Below are 11,255 nucleotides of genomic sequence, written 5' to 3'. Positions count from 1 at the left end.
TAAAATTTAAAGATAGTGAGAAACTTGAACCAATCAAGTCAGTTCAGGACAAATTTACTGACATTTTGTGTTCAGAAAACTAATGATCAACACTGAACAGTCTGCCGGTAATTCCAGCTGTTATCAGTTTAAATTTCATCACAACAGAAGCAGCCAGTTTCCACGTTTATGAACGGGAATGGAAATTTACCTGCATGAAACAAATCCACATCAGTCTGATAGTCCAGCTGGAAGAATAGCTGCTTAAAAAAAAACAAACAAAAAAACAAAAAACCAAAACAGACATTAGATAAACGGCACAGAATGGCATTTCAAGTTAAAAATGACTGGAGATCAGGATACACCAACTTACCTATCGTTTAACCATTCAGTCCCTGGTGATGGTGGGTTCTCTGGTCTTACATCCTTTATGGCCGCTCAAGTTTTCTTTCATCTGCATGATGAAATGAGTGAGTTTGATTAATTTATTCTGATACACAGGAGAACTGCATCTCAAATTCATTTCATAGTTTTAACCAACCTTAGGCCTTGGCTTGTCAACCCCTCGATCTGGTACTGGTACCTGAGCCTGAAGAACAAACAGGACTTAACTACTGTTAACAGACTGATCACCACTGAGTTACTGAGAGTCTGAGGCTCAGAACAGTGAGCAAGAAACATCGTCAGTTGTCGCATCAGACGGCACTTCCTATTCACAGTTTTCATCACTGACCGGATGCCTTAAAACAAACAGCTGGAGTCACTTAGTCACTCACCTTTCAAGGACACAAGGAGACCACACGGGGACTGTAATAGGATGCTTTGTACACCCATACTGTGAGCCATAAGACTTTAGAGCCACCTGACAAGGGTAAAACAATAAGGATATAGTTAGACAATAGTGGCAGAGGGCTAAAGGTCTCTAATTTTTAATCCTTGTAGGTGTTCGTATTTTTTTTTTTTTTGTTACTCGGTTTTAAGTCAGTAAAAAAAAAAAATTTTGTTATTCACAGAAAATGAGTCGAAGGCATGAAATATGGGGCTGAATTGAAAAGCTTGCATAAGCATCGACTCATCAATGATAAATCAACAAAACTATGTCAGATTTTGAGGACCTCGATCCGCAGACTCATGGAGGACACGTGGAGGCGTTCACGGTCCGCAATAAAACTAGCAGAAAAAAAGGAAACCACAGGACCAGCAGTCCTCTCCACGTGGCTCCAACACCACCACAGCTAACCTTAAACTTAGCGAGCTGAAATCACGATTTAAACCTTACAAACTGACCTTCAACTCACGGGCTTTCTTTTAAATTCCCCGGGGCCTTGTTATAGCTGAATGTGCTCTGCATGAGAGCTGCCACAGCCCAGCTCAACAGAGGGGAAGAACCCAAAAGGACCAGCAGTGCGCTTCGGAGCTTTTTTTATATCGTGATTGTCGCGGGAATAAAACGTCACTGCTACTTCGGATTTCTTCGCATTTTATCGGAGAAAACCGTCACTGAAGCTGATCCAATGTAGCGCCAGCTCACTGGACAATCTGATTTTTAGTAAAAAATTCATTGTGGTGATCATTCAGACTTTAAATACAGATCTTGTAACGCTTTGGACATTTTTATTGTGTTGGTTTATAACACTGTGCCAGACTTTCTTTCGCCTTTTTAACATACCTCCATTCAGCGGCTATTGTATTTTCTTTCTTTTTCTGTGTTCGAGCTGGTAATTTATGTTTACCTTTTCAACTGAATTGGTCCTCTGCATCGTATTCTGTACTTAATACCTTCCACCACCTGAACAAGCCAATTTAAACATGAAATAAAATGTAAATAAATAAATAAAACCATTTCTTCACTCATTTACTCTTTTTTCCCCGTTCAAACTCGCATTTACTTTTTAACACGGAGCGTGGCGACCTGTGACCGCAGGGTGGCGCTGTTTGACTGATTTACTCCTTGTTTCTCGTCACTCGTGTGAGGAGACTTGAGTTTGTGTCTTCTCCATGAGGCTGTGTCATTTTGCTCTGGGATTTGTTTCATCGGCAGACTTTGGATATCTCATCATATCCTCTTCAGGTAAAGTTTTCATACCTTCTGTAATCCTTGACTTGCAAGCAATGTTAGTTTTGCAACTGCCACGAGAAGTAATAGCAGTAATAACACGACACTTTGTTGACTTGACTGGATAATTGTCTACATTTTTGCAACATCTGGACAGCATGCTGAGAATCCATTCAAACTTCTGTTTGGTAAAAAGAAAAGCTTTTTTAAAATTACTGTACACTGAGCATATTAAAACCAGAATGTTAACTTTTAAACATTTACGTTAATTCAGGCAATCTTGGGAGGCATAAGTTCTAGTTCTAGTTCTGTGAGTGATAAGATGTGTGTCCTCATGCAGAGAATGAAAAGTGTGTGTGTTGTGGTGACTGCTTGAAGGAGTTGTGTGTTTGTGCATCGATCAGCTGCATCAGCATGTTGCCACCTGTGAAGAAGGACCGGGTTATTACTCAGCTCCCAAAGGTTAGCAAACACACACACACACACACACACACACACACACACACACACACACACACACACACACACACACACACACACACACACACACACACAGAGCAGTTGACTCCCTAACCCTTTACCCTGCACCAACCCTGAAAGGGTAACCTGTACCCACAATGACTTCAGTGTTTGTCCCCCATGGTAACAGCAATCCCCATGGATACAAAAAAGACAATAACCACCCCACCAACAGCCTGTTCACCCTGCTGCCATCTGGCAAGTGATAGAGAAGCATCTCCAGGCATAGAACCTGACCTCAGAGCATCAGCAACAACATTAGTAATGCCTAGACCTCACACACACAACCACACACACACACACACACACACACACACACACACACACACACACACACACACACACACACACACACACACACACACACACACACACACAGTGATACGATTAAACCTAATACGTTTACTATTGATGGTGAGGCTTTAGAGTCTTGAGCGCTGTTCTCTGCCCCTCTATGAAAGTTTCACCACGTGAACTAAGAACGGTGGATAAATAAAAATGAATGGACAGCAACAATTTATTAGCCATGATTTAGTTTGGAACATTTCTGTGCAGTGTGCAGATGCTTTTCTCTTCTGACTTTATTTTATTTATTTTACAGTGTTTTAGTCCAGATGCAGCGCTGCACACCAAAGACAGCTTCCACCCGCATGTGAAGGCTGCATGCCAGGTACAGAAAGCAGGCACAGTGAGGTAAGGTCACACAAGGGTTAATAAGACCCTCTGCCACCCATCATGCTACTGCGCACACTTCTACACTGTGTATTTAAATTAAATGACTGAGTTAATGATTTGGTCTTTTAAATCACATTAGGGTGACTGTGTCAGCTGACACTCCTGCCACATCAGACCACATTCACTTGGTGGACAATTTAAAGATAAGACTACTTAAAAAAAAAAAAAAAAGGCCAAAAGCAACAACTCTCTTTGGATGTTTGTTCCTCCTGAGGATGTAAATCTTGACAAACTGGTCTCACATATATGCAGTTAGGTCCATACATTTTTGGACAGTGACACAATTTTCAAAATTTTGCATCTTATGTATTTTAGATTAAAAAAAAGGGGGAGTATGGACAAAAATGGCTGTAAATATAATACAATACTTTGTTAAAACCCTTAAAGTAAAGCTGAAAGTCTGCACTTTCAAGAGATGTGGGTGTTGCACAGTTAGAGTGGGTGAATGTGTGAGTTCAGGGTGGTGATTGCTCTGGTGAAGAAACTGTTCTGGAGTCTGTTTGTTCTGGCTTTGATGCACCTGTAGCTCCTGCCAGAGGGCAGCAGGTCAGACAGTTCAAAGCCAGGGTGTGAGCTGTCCTTGATGATGTTTTTGGCTCTGCTGATGCAGCGGGAGGTGTTAGATGTCCATCAGGGAGGGGAGAGGACAGCCAATGAGTCTTTGTGCTGTCTTGACTACCCTCTGAAGCCTCACTCTGTCTGCCTCAGTGCAGCTGCCGTATACTGTGGTACAGTACGTCAGCAGGCGTTCAATGGATGAACGGTAGAAGGTCAGCAGCAGGTTAGAGTCCAAGTTGTTCTTCCTGAGGACCCTCAGGAAGTGAAGTTGCTGTGAGCCTTCTTGCTAACAGCTGTGATGTTATCTGACCAAGAGAGATCAGCAGAGATGAGGACACCAAGAAACCTGAAGGTGTGGACCCTCTCCACACGCTCGCCGTTGATGTAGAGAGGAGCTGGGTCAGTCCTGTGCTTCCTGAAGTTGATGATGATTTCTTTGGTTTTCATGGTGTTCAGTACCAGGTTGTTCTCTGAACACCAGGCTGTCAACTTCAGGACCTCCTCTCTGTAGGCTGAATCATCTCCCCTTGAGATGAGTCCGACCACTGTGGTGTCGTCAGCAAATTTGACGATGAGGTCGTTATTGTGGGCCGGACTGCAGTCATGGGTGTAGAGGCAGTACAGGAGGGGCCTCGGCGCACGGCCCTGTGGGGAGCCAGTGCTCAGTGTGCGGGTGGAGGAGAGATGGGGGCCAAGTCTCACAGTCTGGGGCCTGTTGTTAAAGAAGTCCTTTATCCAGGAACATGTGAGAGGGGGGAGGCCCAGGGTGTGCAGTTTGGTGGTGGGAATATCTGGGATGATTGTGTTGAATGCTGAGCTGTAATCCACAAAGAGCATGCGAGCGTAGCTCTGCTGCTGCTCCAAGTGGCTCAACACAGAGTGGAGAGCTACAGCGATGGCGTCCTCTGTGGATCTGTTTGCACGATATGCAAACTGATGGGTGTCGAAAGTGGGGGGGAGACGGTCTTTGATGTGCTCTTTACTTTACATTTACTTTAGTAAATGCAATATATTGATGATTGCTCAATAAAAGATAATAATAAATGAGTGCAGTAGGCAAATGTTATACAGTTGAAGGACAGAAGTAACACTGGAACTGTGTTGTTGCTTTTCTAGGTTATCAATCAAAATGTGAAATTATTGTGAGCAATTAAAGGGCACTTTGCAAAGCTCATAATGCCTCAGACATACCAAGTTTATATGTGATTAACTATTTGAGTGATTTTTCAGTGCTGTGTTATTTCATCTTGATGTTGTTGAATGACTGCTGACAGTTTTGGTTTCTGTTCTCAGCTTTAACGTTGCTAAGGTCATTGTCGTGGGTGATGTTGCAGTTGGGAAAACGTGTCTGATCAGCAGGTAAGGAGCTGTTATAAAGAATTTAAAATGTTTCAAACTTCAGAAATCACAAGAATGTATTTTTCTACACTCGCCGGCCATTTTATTAGATATGCCTGTTCACCTGCTCCTTAACTCAAATATCTAATCAGCCAGTTACACGGCAGCAACTCAGTGCATTTATGCATGTAGACGAAGTCAGGAAGACCTCCCGAAGTTCAAACTGATGAGATGAGAATGAGGCTGTTCTGAGTATTTCAGAATCTACTGGGATTTTCCCACACAAGGGTTCACAGAGAAAATATCCAGTGAGCGGCAGTTCTCTCTGTGAAAATGCCTTGTTGATGCCAGAGCTCACAGAATGGTCAGACTGCTTTGAGCCAATAGGAAGGCAAAAAATAACTCCAATAAACACTGGTTAGAACCACGGTATGCAGAAAAGCATCAGCAGGAGACCACACCGGGTGTCACTCCTGTCAGGTTAGAACAGGAAACTGAGGCTACAATTCACACAGGCTCATCAAAGTTGGAACTCAGTCTGGAAAAATGTTGCTAGGTCTGATGAGCTTCGATTTCTGCTGCAACATTTGGATGGTAGGGTCAAAATTTGGTGTAAACAACATGAAAGCATACATCCATCCTGCCTTGTGTCAACGGTTCAGGCTGCTGCTGGTGGTGTAATACTGTGGGGGATATTTTCTCTGCACACTTTGGTCCCCTTAGTACCAACTGAGCATCGTTTAAACACCATAGCCTAGCTGAGCATTGTTGCTGACTGTGTCCACTCCTTCATGGCCACAGTGTACCCATCTTCTGACGGCTGCTTCCAGCAGGACAACACACCATGTCACAAAGCTCAGATCATCTCAAACTGGTTTCTTGAACATGTCCCAGTACTAGCAAGGTGTCCCTAATAAAGTGTCTGGAGAGTGTATGTATTTGTATCGTCTTGGAAACTGTGCAGATTTTGTCCGCCAAGTAACCGCATGGTCCGATAACATGTAGAAACTTGAGATGCTAAAAACTGAGCAATTTTGTTTCATTTTCATATTGCTGCATACTACAACAGAAACTTGGATTTACTTTGAAATGTGTGATTTTTTTCTTAAAAAGAAACGGTGGCGCCACAAAAACACACGCAGCACCGATGTGCACAGAGCTGGGGCTCATGTGTTCTTCACATCCTCATTACAGCTTTAACTGAGTTAACTGAGTCACTTAATAGTTTGAGCAGACAACGCTGGCATGCCATTCAGGGTGAAGACTTTTATGATACCACAAATTTAATTCATTTATGTGACCTTTCTCCAAATATCAGTTTATTATGTTCAGTAAAAATCCTCAAGAAATGAAACATTTTATTGTTAATAAAGACTTTCTCGGTCTGTCCCCGTGTTCCTCTCAGGTTCTGTAAGGGTGCCTTTGAGAAGAACTACAAAGCAACTATAGGGGTGGATTTCGAGATGGAGCGCTTTGAGGTGCTTGGTGTTCCCTTCAGTTTACAGCTGTAAGTGTGCTTCTGTACCACAGAGAAACCTCCAGTTTATAGACTGAGCCCTACACTAATTAATTTCCTGTGTTAGCTCATCATCAGGGTGCGTGGGGTTCACACAGTCTGCTTAAAGCAACACTACATGTGAAAACTCACCATGAAGAAGTTGAAAAATGAGCAATCACATAATTAGCTAATTATGGGGCTGTGCAGCATCCGCCTGATAATTTGATGATCTGGTTGTTTAGGCTGCTCAGTGGGACTTTAATGACGAGCTTTTCCTTGTGCATGTGCTCACTGCAAGTGCACGTGTTGAATCAGTGGTAATGGTATTAAGGTAATAATTTAAGCATTCAGCCTTTGGCTCGTTTAAACCAGTGCTGTTTTTCCCATTTTTTCCTTCAAGTTCACCAAAAACTTCAACAGACAACCATTAAAGCTGTGTGTGACCTGTTTCAGGTGGGATACAGCAGGTCAGGAGCGGTTCAAGTGTATCGCTTCCACCTATTACAGAGGAGCACAAGGTGAGTTAAGCTTCACTGTATTCATATTTGTCTTTTAAATAAAGCTGGTGAAAGAGTCGTGTCCATCGTCTGACTCACAACTGTCTGCGTTTCTCCAGCCATTATAGTCGTGTTTGATCTAAGCACCGTGAACTCATTAGCTCATGCGAGGTAAGGAGTTCCCATTACAATGCCAATGACAGTTATTTCCTTTAAATGTCATAAAAGGCTTACGACCGTGTGTGTGTGTGTGTGTGTGTGTGTGTGTGTGTGCTCTTCCAGGCAGTGGCTGGAAGAAGCTATGAAGGAAAATGATCCATCCAGTGTTTTATTGTTCCTTGTTGGTACCAAGAAGGACCTCAGCGTGGGTGAATTTGATCAGAAATAAGTAGATGAAAGGTTTAGTTTAATAGTTGATTAGTTGATTAATCAGCAGCAAATTTGAGGTGAGAGTGTGAGATATTGCTCATATTTGCTCTAGTGTTAAATAATTAAGAATGAAATGCTTTAGAAATTTGGATGATTTTTTTAACATTTTATAATTTCAAAGATTAGATAAAAACAATCAGTAGGTTAATAGCAAAAAAGCCCTGTGGTCATACAGGACTGAATTTAACAGAAATAAAAAAATATTTTTACTTTAATTTTTAGTTATCTGTAAAAATGCCAGAAAAAAAAAAAAAAAGATGCTGCTGTGACTCATCTCTTCCTCTGTGTTTTGCTCCTCAGTCTCCTGACCAGCTGGCTCAGATTGAGCAGGAAGCCATGAGGCTCTCTGAGGAAATCAAAGCGGAGTACTGGGCCGTGTCTGCAAAGTCAGGTGGGACACGAGCAGACAGTCATCAAGCCTGAATGCTTTTCAGTTTCTCTTTTGTCCTCTCAGTAAACTCTGCCCTCTGTGACTCTGTCTCTATCCAGGAGATGGTGTCAAGGACTTCTTCTTCCGTGTGGCTTCTTTGACTTTTGAGGCCAACGTTTTATCTGAGCTGGAAAGAAGTGGGTCGAGACACGTTGGTGACATAATCAGTGAGTCATTCCTCTCAGAAGATGTTTGCCGTTTCTGCTTGTTTGCTTGTAAAGTTAAAGGTGCCCTTTTTTCATCATTTATTTTTTGTATGTGTGTGAGCAAAAAAAAAAAAAAAGTGTTTTTTGCTTACACATAAAGAGCATTTCATGCCAGTGCACACTGAGTGGGTCTCTGACACATTTGCAAAGCAGTTGTACTTCTTCTTCCCCACCGTACCGCCATCGACAGGCACTGGAATGGCTTACAGTCAACACACTCCACAAGGTGCCAGAGGCAGAGGTTCACAAAGGGAGGTCTGGAGACCACGGATAGCGAAGTGGTCCACAAAATGAGCTATTAATCATAAAAATGTGGTATTGAACTGAAATTGAAATACATATATAAAATGCAGCTGGCTTGCTGAGGAGCCTCAGGAAAATTTTAGCGGTAGTCAGCGTCTTTGAATGATGCTAACTCCAAATCAGCAAAATTCCTTTTAGGAATATGAGAACATACTTAGAAACTTGTCTCCCCTGTAGCCGATTTTGAGAAGTCTGCCAGGCGAGCTCGTATCGCAGACGACGATCGGTTTGATCAGAAAGTGATTTTTCTTCTCAGATTGTTTGATTTGAAAGATTTTTTTTTACATTATGAGAAAACCTATCATGTCAAAAGACAAAAAGTTAGATAGAAAAACAGATTTTCCTGTTATTTTGTGACTGTTGATATTTTACACCCCTGTGGGTGGTAACCACTGCTCCGCTGTAACGTCCCACATCTTACTGTAACACGAGATCGCCGCCTGTCTAGTTGACTGTTTGGTTGTCCGCCAAATCCTCATATACAGTCATGAGCTGAGCGATCAAACCTGACACACGGGTACATCTTAGACGCCTGAAGGTTCTTATCTTTATTAGATATTATGATGTTATCACGTTGCCTGGCAGCCACTTAACAGGCAAATGTGATCAGTTTTTAGCATTTATGCACCTATAACACTTTATAAAAGCATGGTGATATTTACTGTATCAATATTGTGTTATTTGAAACATGGGCTTATGAAGTTAAGTTTACTGTATTTAGGGACTATATCAGAAAATCAGTATCAGATAAATAACTGTACTTAAAGGCAGCCGAAAAGTTATGCCATTATATTCATTTTTGTCAGCTGTATGTTACTGACATTTATAGCATGTAAATATGAAGACAGTGCTGTCTATAGGATCATCAATTGATTTTGATTGTTTTATTGCTTCAAATAAGAAAAATGAAGCTCACATTGTTCATCCGAATAACACAAAATTTAAGAAACATGTTCTGTTTTTATCTATGTTGCTGACAGGGATCACAGACAGCACAGAAACCAGCCGTAAACCAAGAAAGAAACCCAACTGCTGCTGAGATCCAACAAATATCTGCCTGCATATTCTGAAGCAACTACACAGCAACACAAAATGGGACAATCAGCAGGAATATTAAGATGAAATATGGACTCTGGGACTCTGAATATCATGAGTAGACCCCCCCCCTCCCATGAAAGCAATGTCGCAGTGCTCGCCAACGACCTGAGAAGGAATCAGGAATAGGTCAAGTTGTAAATTCTAAGTTGAGCCTGTAAACAAGTCTGTCAGCTGACTGATTTGAGCAGTGTAATCTCAGGAATGTTTACAGCTGACTGTGGCCACAACAAACAGGCCATTGTGATGTCCTTGATTCTGTAAACATTTATGAGAAGAGGAAGATTATTCTCTATCACATCCACCATTAAACTGCATTTTGTTGATGCCTTTAAAACATCCGTGTGAAGGAGCATTTTTCTCCTGCTGAAATGTCAGTGCCGGACTGACTGCATTTTATTTTTTTTTGAGGGGGGGGGGGGGGGGGGGGGGGTTCTCAGAGGCCTCCTGTCATGTGTCTCTCTGCTGCTAATTTGATGCGTACGCCAACTCCAGTGACCACGGTTATACCCGTTACACATCCCTCTCCTCTGACATAACAGTCCTCATGATCTTGAAAATGGAGGGATTGTTTTCAGAAATGGGGAAAAGCTCCGAGTTCCGTCTGCATCCACTGAATTTCCTCAGTAAGCCAGACAGGAAGAAGATGTGTGTCTTCACAAGTGTGCATGTATTTTCTTTAAACTCATAATAAACAGATATACAGTTGCTGCCTAAAGCATTGTTATCTTTCCATGTTTTTCAGTTTTAAAAAAGAGGCAACATCCATCTCTTTAGAGTAAATAATGACAAGTAAAAACATGCACAAAAAATAAAAAAAGATTCATGAAATAATTCAGATCCTTTATATTACTGGCTGGCAAGAGTATGCAGGAAGTTCCTGGAGGATGAAGGAATTTATACCACTGACAGCCCCCCCCCAACTGACCTAAATAGATGTTTTCGTCCATCCAACGCCACCAGGTTGCACCTCCAACCATCCAGGAGCTGAGTGATAACCCAGTTTCAAAACTGGGAGGAGATCCCCCGGACACCATCCCCCGTCTCATTAGGAGCATGCCCCGACATTTTCAGGCATACAAGCACGAGAGGACCACACAAACTGAGGACCATTTTGAGTTGCTTTTGGCAAAATGGACATTCCTAACACATTACTGAGTCCATATCAATCTAGTTATCCAGTATGATTTTTTCTCATTGAGCTCTGATGTGTTTTCAAAGTGTTCCTTTATTTATTTTGTCATTAGTTTTAAGAGTGAGTCTCTACAAGCGTTTCAGGCTATCCCATTTTTCCTAGTAGATCCTCTCAAGCTTATTGGAAAGCAACAGTGTGGGGTTTAAAGATTAGCTTTTTTTTTTTTTTTTGAAGGACCTAATTTGGCAGCAATCGTCATCATCACTGGTCAATTCTGACCAATCTCTGTGCTGCAGAGAAGCACCTCCTCAGCACCATGCTGCCTGTGCCATGCTTGAACAAAAGGAGAGTATCAGATAGGGGTGCCTGATTTAAAGCAGACAGACACAGACAGAATATCCAGTGAGCTGCAGTCCTCTGGGTGAAAATGCCTTATTGATGCCAGAGAACGGCCGGCATGCTTCGAGCTGATTGTAA

At 42.1% G+C, this 11,255-nt stretch overlaps 1 protein-coding gene, 1 long non-coding RNA gene and 2 other non-coding genes across 7 annotated transcripts in view; 1 reads left to right on the top strand and 3 right to left on the bottom strand.

Annotated features, from left to right (window-relative positions):
- LOC115792288 (uncharacterized) overlaps positions 1 to 1,413 on the bottom strand; it is a 3,293-nt gene extending 1,880 nt beyond the window's left edge. Inside the window, exons 1-5 of one of the 2 annotated variants that reach the window (XR_004021012.1) lie at positions 1,267 to 1,413; positions 756 to 841; positions 521 to 568; positions 353 to 433; positions 191 to 242 (exon numbers count right to left, since the gene is read on the bottom strand). This is a non-coding gene — a long non-coding RNA (uncharacterized LOC115792288). The remainder of the gene's footprint in view (positions 1 to 190; positions 243 to 352; positions 434 to 520; positions 569 to 755; positions 842 to 1,266) is intronic. The other variant, XR_004021011.1, reaches the window with a different exon arrangement.
- LOC115792722 (small nucleolar RNA SNORD65) lies at positions 70 to 144 on the bottom strand. Its single transcript, XR_004021072.1, has one exon. It is a non-coding gene; the product is annotated as a small nucleolar RNA SNORD65 (small nucleolar RNA).
- LOC115792716 (small nucleolar RNA SNORD49) lies at positions 641 to 712 on the bottom strand. Its single transcript, XR_004021067.1, has one exon. It is a non-coding gene; the product is annotated as a small nucleolar RNA SNORD49 (small nucleolar RNA).
- Positions 1,414 to 1,963: 550 nt separating the features above from the next.
- On the top strand, positions 1,964 to 9,981 carry rab34b (RAB34, member RAS oncogene family b). Of its 3 annotated transcripts, none has more exons than XM_030746711.1 (11): positions 1,964 to 2,050; positions 2,440 to 2,497; positions 3,156 to 3,247; positions 5,141 to 5,206; positions 6,591 to 6,692; positions 7,137 to 7,201; positions 7,300 to 7,351; positions 7,463 to 7,544; positions 7,910 to 8,000; positions 8,099 to 8,206; positions 9,529 to 9,981. In XM_030746711.1, the coding sequence occupies exons 2-11, from the start codon at positions 2,450 to 2,452 to the stop codon at positions 9,585 to 9,587; spliced, it is 765 nt and encodes a 254-aa protein (XP_030602571.1). In that variant the 5' UTR covers positions 1,964 to 2,050; positions 2,440 to 2,449; the 3' UTR covers positions 9,588 to 9,981. The 3 variants fall into 3 exon arrangements, with proteins under 3 accessions (XP_030602571.1, XP_030602568.1, XP_030602570.1); XM_030746708.1 differs by having other exon boundaries at positions 1,988 to 2,050; positions 2,414 to 2,497; XM_030746710.1 differs by having other exon boundaries at positions 1,988 to 2,050; positions 2,376 to 2,497.
- The last annotated feature ends 1,274 nt before the right edge of the window (positions 9,982 to 11,255 follow it).

The sequence above is a fragment of the Archocentrus centrarchus genome, chromosome 14 (genome assembly GCF_007364275.1).
Source record: "Archocentrus centrarchus isolate MPI-CPG fArcCen1 chromosome 14, fArcCen1, whole genome shotgun sequence".
Taxonomy (NCBI): Eukaryota; Metazoa; Chordata; class Actinopteri; order Cichliformes; family Cichlidae; genus Archocentrus; species Archocentrus centrarchus.
Note: the sequence above shows the minus strand (reverse complement) of the source record. Positions and strands in the feature narration are given on the sequence as shown.

Bases quoted from the DNA above. Each gene is read 5' to 3' on its own strand.
- rab34b (XM_030746711.1), top strand. From the start codon at position 2,450: ATGTTGCCACCTGTGAAGAAGGACCGGGTTATTACTCAGCTCCCAAAG. The intron at 8,001-8,098 runs GTGGGACACGAG...GTCTCTATCCAG, and splicing joins GGCCGTGTCTGCAAAGTCAG to GAGATGGTGTCAAGGACTTC. The intron at 8,207-9,528 runs GTGAGTCATTCC...TGTTGCTGACAG, and splicing joins ACACGTTGGTGACATAATCA to GGATCACAGACAGCACAGAA.